General features: G+C 51.4%; 2 protein-coding genes across 2 annotated transcripts in view; one reads left to right on the top strand and one right to left on the bottom strand.

Moving 5' to 3' along the window:
* Positions 1-6: 6 nt before the first annotated feature.
* On the top strand, positions 7-6,876 carry ESRP2 (epithelial splicing regulatory protein 2). The gene is made up of 15 exons (XM_011932043.1): positions 7-179; positions 264-392; positions 1,917-2,030; positions 2,142-2,256; positions 2,588-2,686; positions 3,196-3,250; positions 3,304-3,435; positions 3,509-3,641; positions 3,723-3,765; positions 3,918-4,219; positions 4,327-4,539; positions 4,645-4,843; positions 4,996-5,182; positions 5,455-5,620; positions 5,694-6,876. The coding sequence occupies exons 3-15, from the start codon at positions 1,968-1,970 to the stop codon at positions 5,781-5,783; spliced, it is 1,797 nt and encodes a 598-aa protein (XP_011787433.1). The 5' UTR covers positions 7-179; positions 264-392; positions 1,917-1,967; the 3' UTR covers positions 5,784-6,876.
* Positions 6,877-7,414: 538 nt separating this feature from the next.
* The window catches only part of NFATC3 (nuclear factor of activated T-cells, cytoplasmic, calcineurin-dependent 3), a 172,948-nt gene continuing 168,342 nt past the window's right edge, over positions 7,415-12,020 (bottom strand). The window contains exon 13 of the mRNA XM_011932130.1: positions 7,415-9,672. Coding sequence (XP_011787520.1) covers positions 9,551-9,672 — 122 coding nt within the window. The 3' untranslated portion in view covers positions 7,415-9,550. The remainder of the gene's footprint in view (positions 9,673-12,020) is intronic.

The following is a 12,020-nucleotide window of genomic DNA, read 5'->3' on the forward strand; positions in this document are numbered from 1 at the left end:
CGCCCCCGCCCCCAGGCCCTGACCCCGGGGCTGACCCCGCTGCAGACCCCTGCCCCTGTCCCGGATCACTGGTCGTCCTGTTCGGGGCTACGGCGGGTGCGCTGGGAAGGGACCTGGGCTCGGACGAGACCGACTTAATCCTCCTAGTCTGGCAAGTGGTTGAGCCGCGGAGCCGCCAGGTAGGGTGGAAAGGAGGCGGTGAGGTCCCCAGGGAGCTTCCGGGGTCGAGGGGCGCGGCTGATCGGTTCCCCCGCCGCTCACAGGTGGGGACGCTGCACAAATCTCTGGTTCGCGCCGAGGTGGCCGCACTGAGTACGCAATGCCGCGAGGCTAGCGGCCTGAGCGCCGACAGCCTGGCGCGGGCAGAGCCGCTGGACAAGGTGCTGCAGCAGGTGAGCGCCGGGGTGGGTGGCGGCACGGCCTGGCCGTGAGGACATTTCTGGGCGGGAGAGGCTGCCGGAGGCTAGGCCTGGCGTGCCGCAACCAACCGGCCCGGGCGGCAGGACGGGGTCTGGTTTGAAACTTTGAGCGACTCTCGCGTGTGCGTGTCCCTTTCATCCGCGCGTGCCGGCCATTCCCCTGGGCGCCTTACTTTTCAACCATTGCAGGAACCTACTCCTACCGAAGGGATCAGGACGCAGGCTTTGGGATCCATCCCCAGTTCCCGCCCGGGGAGCGAGGCCGAGACGCCTTTGGGAGACCTGCTGGGTCAGGTCTCTCCGAGCCGCAGTCGGAAGCGAAAGGGGTCGAGGGGTCCATATAGGTCACCGGTCCTTGCCGCCCGCGTCTTCGGCCCGCTTGGGAGCCGCTGGAGTGGAGGCGTAGGGCGGTGTCGGCCCTAGAGGTAGACGCCGCCAGGTGTAAACTGCTCGTCTAGGCCTGTCCGGGCCGGCTGGCCAGGCGTGGGCGCTGTCCCGGCCTGGCCTGGGGGACTATCTGCCTGCTGAGTGCAAAGGCCTGGGGTGCTTCCTGCCCTAGCTGAAGTGGGAGGTGGTTTCCATTGCTGTTTTCTTTTCCTTATCTTCACTACGTCGCTCACTCTGTGTCTGACTCTTGAGTGAAATTAGTCTAAGTCCTTGATACGCACACATTCTTTCATCTTCCAACAACTCTGTGGTTCCTGATGAGGAGGCACCACGATGATGATTCTCGTCTGTTCCAGAAGGGCTCTGGGCCCTTCACGTGGGGAGTTCGCGGGAGGAGAGCTGGCTTGCCTTGCTCTGTCAGCCTCAGGTTGTAAAGTGTCACAGAATTGGCAGGCAGGGTCCGTGGGTCAGTGATTAGTGCTTATACTTCTCCAGCCGGGATGGAGGCTGGGGGAGGGCTGGGCAGCCTCAGGAGTGCCACCCCCTCTATGAGCAAACAGCTCAGTGCCAGCCGGTCGATAGGGTGTGGGTCAAAGCTCATGCTGCCCCTGATGTCCAAGTGTGGAGCTCTGTCCTTGGAGTTTCTCTGCCCCTCGGTTGGTCAGACCTGGAGGCGGGGCTGCCATTGACCATGAGCCTTCTGGGCCTCAGGCAGGACTGGGCCTCCCCCACCTGTCTGAGGGTGGTGCCTGGTCAGAGACAGGTTTAACCTGCTTTGCTCCGCCTCTTCCCACCTGCTTGTCCCACTCCAGGTGTTTGCTCTGGCCCCACTCCAAACTCCTGGAGTGTGTGTGTTGAGGGCTTGGGTTATGTGTGATTGCCCTCATTTGGCCTGGAGAAGGTGACAGTGGACTGGAACAAGGTTGGGGGGTGAGGGGAAGGGACATAGGGCTAGGTTCAACAGGTGTGGCCTCTTCTTCCCAGGCAGGATAGGGTTGAACATCTGGCTGAACCAGCTTTGCAGCCTGCCTCCTTCCTCCTCCTGCCCTCACTTCCTGCCTGCCCAGCTGTGAATCTGTGTGTTTCTCTCTCCCCATTCCCTATCCCCAGTTCTCACAGCTGGTGAATGGGGATGTGGCTCTGCTGGGCGGGGGCCCCTACATGCTCTGCACTGATGGGCAGCAGCTATTACGACAGGTCCTGCACCCTGAGGCCTCCAGGAAGGTATGCCCCTGAAGGAAAACCCGGCTGGGGGGCAGGGTCAGTAAGGGTCCCAGGACCCCTGTTGTCCTGAGGGTGGGCAGGGCACTCATCCCCAATCCTATGTGCCCCCAGAACCTGGTGCTCCCCGACACATTCTTCTCCTTCTATGACCTCCGAAGAGAGTTCCATATGCAGCATCCAAGTACCTGCCCTGCCCGGGACCTCACTGTGGCCACCATGGCACAGGGTATCTGTGACCCAGAAGGGTTAGGGTGGACAAGCCACTGTGGGAACATGTGTCTGAGTATGCGCATGCTGGTGGGTGGGTAATATGGACACATGCAAGTCTGCATTATCTGCTAAGTCCCTGAGTGTACCTGTGTCTTTGAGTCTGTGCTAGGATGAGTTTGGAATGTATGTGTCTATGTCTGGACTGGGGATCTGTAAGTGCACACATGAACTGGGCCAAAACAGATGTATATGCTGGTCTCCAGCATGTGTCTATGGAGGAGAGTTGGGCCCAGGGGTAAACAGGATTCGTGCTTATGCTGTCTTCACTGTCACTTCTCTGCCCATAGATTTAGGACTGGAGACAGATGCCACAGAGGATGACTTTGGGGTCTGGGAAGTGAAGACAATGGTAGCTGTTATCCTCCATCTACTCAAAGAGTCCAGCAGTAAGGTTTCCCTCAATGCCTGTCACCTGTTCTCAGGGATGACGAATGCCTGCCTATTACTCCTCCCCACTGTGACCTTCTCTAAGAGACCACAGGGGAAGCCTCTTTGTCATTTTTTCTTTTTCTTTGAGACAGAGCCTCGCTCTGTAGCCTAGGCTAGAGTGCAGTGGTGCAAACTCAGCTCACTGCAACCTCCACTTTCCGGGTTCAAGCTATTCTCCTGCCTCAGCCTCAAGTAGCTGGGATTACAGGCGCTTGCCACCATGCCTGGCTAATTTTTGTATTTTTAGTCAAGACCAGGTTTCACCATGTTGGCCAGGCTGGTCTCGAATTCCTGATGGCAAATGATCCACCCACCTTGACCTCCCAAAGTGCTGGGATTATAGGCCTGAGCCACTGCGCTCAGCCTGTCATTTCTTCATCTCCCTCAACTGTCCTCCTTTTGCAGAACTTGGTGGGGAGACCCCTCTCCAGCACACCCTGCTGACCCCCACACCATCTTTTCTCAGGTCAATTGTTTTCGAAGCCTGAGGTGATAAAGCAGAAATATGAGACGGGGCCTTGGTGAGTGTGGGAGCAGGGGCTGGGGGGTGACAATAGCTGGATAGCTCTGACAGCACTGTGCCCTGCCCCTACAGCAGCAAGGCAGATGTGGTGGACAGTGAGACTGTGGTACGGGCTCGTGGGTTGCCCTGGCAGTCATCAGACCAGGACGTGGCTCGCTTCTTCAAAGGGCTCAACGTGGCCAGGTGGGTGTGGTGGGGTGGGTGGACCCAACTGGACAGGCCTACCCAGGAGGCACTAACAGCACTGGCTCCACAGGGGTGGTGTAGCGCTCTGCCTCAACGCCCAGGGCCGCAGAAATGGTGAGGCCCTCATCCGCTTTGTGGACAGCGAGCAGCGGGACCTAGCGCTGCAGAGACACAAGCATCACATGGGCGTCCGCTATATTGAGGTGGGGCTTTGGGCTGGGAGTGGAGCAGGGCCAATCTGAGCCAGGCCTGAGACCCATAGGCTGCTCTCTCTGTATCCACAGGTGTATAAGGCGACAGGGGAGGAGTTTGTAAAGATCGCAGGGGGTGAGTATACCCCAAACAGGCCCTGGCTCCCCTGGTCTTTGATCCATATCTCACTTCCCCACCACCCCCTTGCCTGCCTGCTCCCCTGCATGGGTGAGTGTCTGAAGGGGCACGAGTGAAGTCAGCAGGTGACTCCCATGTCCCCCACACAGGCACATCACTAGAGGTGGCTCGTTTCTTGTCACGAGAAGACCAAGTGATCCTGCGGCTGCGGGGACTGCCCTTCTCAGCTGGGCCAATGGACGTGCTAGGCTTCCTGGGGCCTGAGTGCCCAGTGACTGGGGGTGCCGAGGGGCTGCTCTTTGTGCGCCACCCTGACGGCCGGCCGACTGGTGATGCCTTCGCCCTCTTTGCTTGTGAGGAGCTGGCACAGGCTGCACTGCGCAGGCACAAGGGCATGCTGGGTAAGCGATACATCGAACTCTTCCGGAGCACTGCAGCCGAGGTGCAGCAGGTGAGCGCCCAGGGCTTCCCACCCCTAGAAGTACTGTTACTCCAGGGTGGCCCTCTGTGCCCCCACCCTACTTGGCATGACCAGCCTGTTGCTGCCTTCCTTACTAGGTCTTGAACCGCTATGCATCTGGCCCACTCCTTCCCACACTGACTGCCCCACTGCTGCCCATCCCCTTCCCACTGGCACCTGGGACTGGGAGGGACTGTGTACGCCTCCGAGGCCTGCCCTACACAGCCACCATTGAAGACATCCTGAGCTTTCTGGGGGAGGCAGCAGCTGACATCCGGCCCCATGGTGTGCACATGGTGCTCAATCAGCAGGTGACGCCACTGCTTGGTAGGGGGAACACATCAATAGGAAGGGGTGTGTGTTAGGGGTAAGGCACTCTTACACATGACAAACTGCTCACAAGATGGTGTGCACAGGGCCGGCCATCGGGCGATGCCTTCATCCAGATGACATCAGCAGAGCGAGCCCTAGCTGCTGCTCAGCGTTGCCATAAGAAGGTGATGAAGGAACGCTACGTGGAGGTGGTCCCCTGTTCCACAGAGGAGATGAGCCGTGTGCTGATGGGGGGCACCTTGGGCCGCAGTGGCATGTCCCCTCCGCCCTGCAAGCTGCCCTGTGAGTGCCCTCGGGGCTGGGGAAGAAGAAGGCCTATGGGAGTCAGGCTGTTGAAGCCCCTACTACTTTGTATAGTGGGAACTCCTTTCTGGCTGCCCCACCCAGGGCAGTGCTAGGCTCCGTGCACATGCACTTTCTACTTCTGTCTCTAGGCCTCTCACCACCTACCTACGCCACCTTCCAAGCCACCCCAACCCTCATTCCCACGGAGGCGGCAGCTCTATACACCTCTTCAGCACTGCTCCCAGCTGCCAGGGTACCTGCTGCCCCCACCCCTGTTGCCTACTATCCAGGGCCAGCCACTCAACTCTACCTGAACTACACAGCCTACTACCCAAGGTACCCTGCAGCTAAGAGAACACCACAGTCCCGCTCCCTGTCCCAATCTGGGGAAGGGTCACGATCCCCTTTCTGGACCAGATGACAAGGGAGTAAGGTGGGAGCTGGCTAACACCATCTACAAAATAGATCGAAGATGACTCTGTAGAAGCTGGGGCTTCAGGGAGGAGGAACTGAACTAATCACAAGGCACAAGCAAGGGAGGAGGGAAACAGGTCTCGGTCTAGGCCACATGTGGCATGCATGACTAAACCTTGTCTCTCCCATCCTAGCCCCCCCGTCTCCCCCACCACTGTGGGCTACCTCACCACACCCACTGCTGCCCTGGCCTCTGCTCCCACCTCAGTGTTGTCCCAGCCAGGAGCTTTGGTCCGCATGCAGGGTGTCCCATACACAGCTGGTATGAAGGATCTGCTTAGCGTCTTCCAGGCCTACCAGGTGAGATTGTGTGGCTGGAGGGCCTGGCGGGTCTGGCTGAGCTCTTTGCCCTAAATCTGCATCCCTTCTGTAGCTACCCGCTGATGACTACACCAGTCTGATGCCTGTTGGCGACCCACCTCGCACTGTGTTACAAGCCCCCAAGGAATGGGTGTGTTTGTAGGAGAGAAAGCCAGGAGGTAAGAGCCAGCTGATATCCTCAGTGAACATGTCTCTCCTGCATCCAGAAGACCAGCACCCTCAACCTGGTAGCTTCTTTCTGGCTTGTCAAAGCTCTCAGAAGGTACCTAGAGGAGCCCAAGCCCCAGCTCCACCCTCCACTTATTCTTCTGCCTGTTTCCCCCAAAGACAATGGCTGAACCCTGCATGCAGGGCTGGGGGAGGAATGGGGCTAACCGGCTCCTGATGGCCTGAGCCAGGCATCTTGACTGGCACCTGAGAGCCCTTTAGTATGTCCTGGCTGTGGCCCATGCCGACAGATACGGTGGGGCTGATAGGTCCATGGCAGGCTTGCTTTCTTTTTTAAAATGGAAGCTCTGGTACCTTCAATGTATGACTCCTGGGAGAATCAAGGGTCCATCTGAGCCTCTGAGTAAAGATCCCAATGTTCTACCTCCCCCTGTCCCTCTGGTGGGGGATAAGGAGGCAGAGAGAGCCAGCCCTACCCTCAGAATATCTGGACCTCAGAGACCATGTTGTGCCAGGGATGGTCCCACCTAAAGATGCTAGCCCCTCTCCAGGTGGGCATAAGGAGTAACAGATGGCAAAACCACAAACTACTTTGATGGACTGTGCTGCAGTATCACCAGAAGACATTAGGGGGCAGGAGGCCCCCACACAAAAACTCAGGCTCGACTTTCAAAGGGGACTTTGCCAACTTTTCTTGTATGCCTTCCGAAAGCCAGTTGCCCTGAACCCAGCAGACACCATGGAATGTCCTTTGCACGCATTAAATGGTACAGAACTGAAGCCTCGGAAGCAATTTGGAACTCGATTTTCTCTTCCTTAAATGAAAAGTTATTAACCAAATGGACTTTTAAAAAGCCACAGGACCCTTAACTTTGCCCCAAAGTGAGGAGCTCCACACCAACCCCAGGCAGAGGAACACTCAGACAGATTAAGGAGACTGTTGACCTGTCATTGTTTATTATTTCAGCACTAAAACTGAGGAGCCTCAACTGCTGGCTCTTCCCTTTGTAGTTGTGTAAGGAGCACTGCACTCCCAGAAAAGGTTTTAAAATACAAAATGTACAAGAACACACAATTCCAAGTGCTGTAAACATAACTGAGAACCAGTTCCTTTACTAAACATCCATTTTATAAAATACAAGGTTTCAATTTGAGCCCATCTGAGCCTTAAAGATCCATTCTGAATACCAAAGACAAGGTTTCACAGCCAGGCCCAGAAGAGGTCTGGTGATAATGGCTGGCCCTAGGTGGGGATAGTTTATACCTGGGCAGCAGCACCACACATGAACCCGAAGACATGTTCCTTTTAAAGCTGTTTTCAGCCATGTTTCTCTGTGCATCTTCAGTAAGCAGAAGGCTACTCATTCCATTCCTCAACCCAAGAGCTAGCGCAGTTAGAGTAGGAGGGGGTGCATACTAGCACGTGCCCAGTTGCTCAGTGCTGCTACTATAAATTGATTTGCATAGTCCAATGGATGTGTGCTTTAACACCACTATGTTGCACAAAAATTTAAGTCTTTATCTACAAAGCCAAAAAATATTGACTCTTAACACCAAAGCTTTTACAAAGCTGATATAAAAATGCTTACATAGTATACAAAGCTCTTTTAAAATTTAATGTTTATTTTAAATAGGAAAAGCATTTCTAGTGCTACAGGCATCAAGGTATTTAGAAGGCATCAAAATTTGGTGCATAGCAACTCTGGATCATAGAGGCTTTTAATTCTTGAGGGCAGCAAAGCAGCCCCCAAAGGGTATTGCAAGGGGAACTCTTGCAATAACCCCACGTGAGGCAGCTACACCAGGGGCAAAAGGGTAGAGGCAAGTCTGGCCATTTCTCTGGAATGTCAATCGAGAGGCCAACTTCCTGCCCCTCCAAAGGAAGCTGTGGGCTTCCAACCACAGGCCCAGAAGCAAATCTCACTATCCACATTCTGTGACACAACTTACTTTTCAAGAAAATTTGAAACCATCCAGCTCCAAGAGGGGCCACAGTGATCTGCTGAAGGACAGACCTTTTTCTCTAACTTTAAGGGAGAAATCTGAAATATATTTTTGTTTTTTTTAAAGACCATACTTCCTCATCCTGAGTCAACAGCTCCAACCCTACTGACAACAGGTGGTGGGCAATAGGCCAGCTCCCTTTCCCAGGCCTGAACTGGCCTCAGTAGAGAGAGTCCTGGCATCAAGGGCCTGCAGTCTCCTGGAATAACAGCATCAGGCCTTTAACCAGCACACTGTCTCACATATAGGCACTCAAAAAATCTGCTTCCTGAATCAATGGAAGTATATTATTTCATTTGAAAGCATACTGCAAACTTCAGAGGCTCTGTAATAGGCCGAGGAACAGGTAAAAGATCCCATTAGGGAGAGGGGTAAGGGCAGGTTTTTTTTTTTTTTTAAGTACCCAACTTGGGTACCTCCTTTGGTAGACAGCAGGCTGCAGTTTCTGCTGGGCCCTGCCTTGGACACCAGTCTCACCAGCAGCAGCACCAGGGTGTCTTTGGTGTGGAGGGTCAGGTTATCACTTCTGGATGTGCTCAGAGCCTTCTGGGGAAAAGGCTGGTTTTTAGATCATACAGACAGGACAGGGTAGGTCAGAATCATTTTGGGCTATAAACAGAATGGCAGATAAGCCTTCCATGCTAGTGTGACTCTTAAAACCTTCCCATCTGGAGTCCTGTATTTTCTCTGCCCATGCTGATGTACAGCTCACCTGTGCTTTAGCTCTGCACACAGCCTGGCCTCTAGAGAAGAGTTAGAACTGCGAAGCTGCCTAAACCACCGTGAGACTGACTTCAAAGGTTACAGAACAACCAAAGGCAGATGCTCCTGTCTGGAAAAGGTTCTAGGACCAGATGACACAAATAGGAAGAGCACTGAACAGCTTACTAGTTTTTATCATGGCAAGAAATGAAAGTGACCAAGCTAAAACCCCACCATTCAGAGTCACCTTAAATGTAGCCATGTAACCCAGGGTCCTGAGGGAAAAAGCAATTTCAACATGGAGCCAGTATGGAGAGATTGCAAGATTACCTAGAAAGTTACCAAAAGGCTATGCTCTGGAATGTCTTTTTATATTCCAACACTTCAATGATGGAATGGTCTCTTCTCATTTTATCTAACAACAGTTTAGTTTTATAAAGAGGTATGAGCTACATTTGGCTTTATTTCCTATAAATCTATGAAAATCTTTACGACACATGCTGCCTTTCTGAGGCATAGGTGTGGGCTTGGGATTTTTTTCTTGTTTTTCTTTTTCTTCTTGTTTTTTTACTTTTTTCTTTTTCTTTTGTTTTGTTTTGTTTTGTTTTGTTTGCTTCTGGAAGGTCTTATCAAAAGTTCCTATTTTAAAAATTATCATAAAAACTAAAGGGCCCTTCAAATGACCATAAAGCAGTACAAATCACCAATCTTCCCTAAGTAACCAGGTCACCTGCAAAAGCAGCACCTCAGAAACAAGAGCCTGCTGCATTCACACTCAGAGCACCCATCACGTAAAAGTATCCTAGTTAAATATAAAAAGCAAAGCTCGTTTCCCCAAAGCTCAAACAGCCTATGCTGCTCCTGTTCTTTTACAAAATCTACCCAAGGCCTGAGGTGGAGGAACGCTGCTTTCCCCACAAATGATGAGTCCCACTCCTGGTGCCAGACCTGAAGGCTGCAGAGTTGGAAACCCAAGGTCCAAGGAGAGAAACATGCTGAGAAGTTGGTGGACACAAGGCTGCAGAGTGAGCACTGTTAGAGTCCATCAGATCTTCCTAAATCCAGGGACTCAGGACTCGGGAGGGGAGCCTGCCTGCTCACCCCTGCTCCTTGGGAAACAGAAATCTGGGACATGTCTCTCCCAATTATCTCGTTCACTGAAAAACAAGAAAAGGGAGAGTGATTAGTGACCTGAGTTACTAGCCTTATGATGCGAAGCGCTGAGCTCTACCTCAGACATTTCCCTTCCCATGGCTTTCTGTAAAGATAAAGGCAGTATCTGAAGCCTACTCCTGAGCTAAGTGGCATTACAGATGGAAACATCACTCCACAAACTGCTCCGGACCTCTTTTTCTCTCCCTCTCATTCAGTTCATTTTGGGTTGGGAAGGGGGCTTACCCTCACTCTAAAGGTACTTTTAAATAAGTATTCACCTTACTCTAACTTTTCTTTAATTCGTATCTCTTTGAGAAAGTTTTTATTTTCTACAAGGCCACCTCCTATGTAAATGGAATGAAAATAAATGCTTTGGTCAGAATAAACCACTGTGATGTGGGGGTGATTTTGCTACTCTATCCTAATACAAGCACTCTTTATTATGTGGGGGCATTTCTGTTGTTTGTGATCTTTTCTGATTGGAGGCTCTAGCTTTTCTGTTAATTTCTCTGATGTTCCAAGCACCTCAGGGAGGTACAGTGCTCTGTGAGGTCCAGAGCAAAGAATTTCCATCTTATGGAACTAACATAGAAGGGAACATCCCAAATCCCCCAAATAAGAAACTTTAGTTCTCATATCATTTCATTCCTTGCCTTATCAACTAAAGTCTATGCTAATTCCACTCCTAGGCATATATACAAGAGAAGTGAAAACATATGTCCACAATAAAAACTTTCAAATGTTCACAGCAGCATTATTAATAATAGCCAAAAAGTGGAAACAATCCAATTGTCTACCAAGTGATGAATGGATAAACGGTAAGTTGTCTCTATCCATAAAATGGAGTATCAGCCTTGAAATGTAATGAAGTTCTGATATATGCTTGAGCCTTGAAAACAGTCTGCTAAGTCAAAGAGGCCAGATACGAAAGGTCATATGCGATTCCATTTATATGAAATGTCCAGAACAGGCCAATCCATAGAGACAGAAAACAGATTACAGGTTGTGGAGAGGGAGAAACGAGGAGTGATTACTAATGGGTATGGAGTTTCTTTTCAGAGTAATGAAAATGGAGTTATAAAATCAGGTACAAGTATCCAGGTGCGGTGTCTCATGCCTGTAATCCCAGCACTTTGGGAGGCTGAGGCGGGTGGGTCACCTGAGGTCGGGAGCTTGAGACCAGTCTGACCAAAACGGAGAAACCCCGTCTCTACTAAAAATACAAAATTAGCCGGGCGTGGTGGTGCATGCCTGTAATCCCAGCTACTTGGGAGGGTGAGGCAGGAGAATCGCTTGAACCCGGGAGGTGGAGGTTGCAGTGAGCCGAGACTGCACCATGCACTCCAGTCTGGGAAACAACACTGAGACTCCATCTCAAAAAATAAATAAATAAAAATAAAAATAGATACTAGTAATAGTTGCAAAACTCTGACTATACTAAAAACCACTCAGTTGTATACTTTTAAGGATAATTTTTTTTTCGTTTTTGAGACAGAGTCTCGAACTGTCGCCTGGACTGGAGTGCAGTGACGTGATCTCAGCTCACTGCAACCTCCGCCTCCTGGGTTCAAGCAATTCTCCTGTCTCAGCCTCCTAAGTAGCTGGGATTACAGGCGCCCACCACCACGCCCAGCTAATATTTTTGTATTTTTAGTAGAGACGGGGTTTCACTATGTTGGCCAGGCTGGTCTCAAACTCCTGACCTCGTGATCCACCCACCTCAGCCTCCCAAAGTGCTGGGATTACAGGTGTGAGCCACTGCACCCGGCCTTTAAGGACAAATTTTATGGTATGTGAATTATATCTTGTTACAGCTGTTATAAACAAAAACAGACCAAAACAAAAAGTTTTCTATACTTAGAATTTGATGTGATCATAGAGCAAAGAAACACTAATAAACATTTAAAAAATCTTGCAAGTATTAACATCTAATCTTTTTCTAGTTTACCACAGTTAAGAACAAAAATTTCTCAAACTCATATGGCTATAAGAAGGGAATTAATATTTATTAAGTCAGTTGCATGAACCCAGAATGTGGAGGTTGCAGTGAACCAAGATTGTGCCACTGCAGTCCAGGCTGGGCGACAAAGTAAGACTCCATCTCAAAAAAAAAAGGCCGGGCGCAGTGGCTCATGCCTGTAATCCCAGCACTCTGAGAAGCCGAGGAGGGCAGATCACCTGAGGTCAGAAGTTCAAGACCAGCCTGGCCATGGTGAAACCCTGTCTCTATTTAAAATACAAAATATTAGCTGGGCGTGGTGGTATGTGCCTGTAATCCCAGTTACTCAGGAGGCTGAAGCAGGAGAACTGCTTGAACCTGGGAGGCAGAGGTTGCAGTGAGCCGAGATCA

The sequence above is a fragment of the Colobus angolensis genome, unplaced genomic scaffold (genome assembly GCF_000951035.1).
Source record: "Colobus angolensis palliatus isolate OR3802 unplaced genomic scaffold, Cang.pa_1.0 Scaffold93, whole genome shotgun sequence".
NCBI lineage: Eukaryota > Metazoa > Chordata > Mammalia > Primates > Cercopithecidae > Colobus > Colobus angolensis.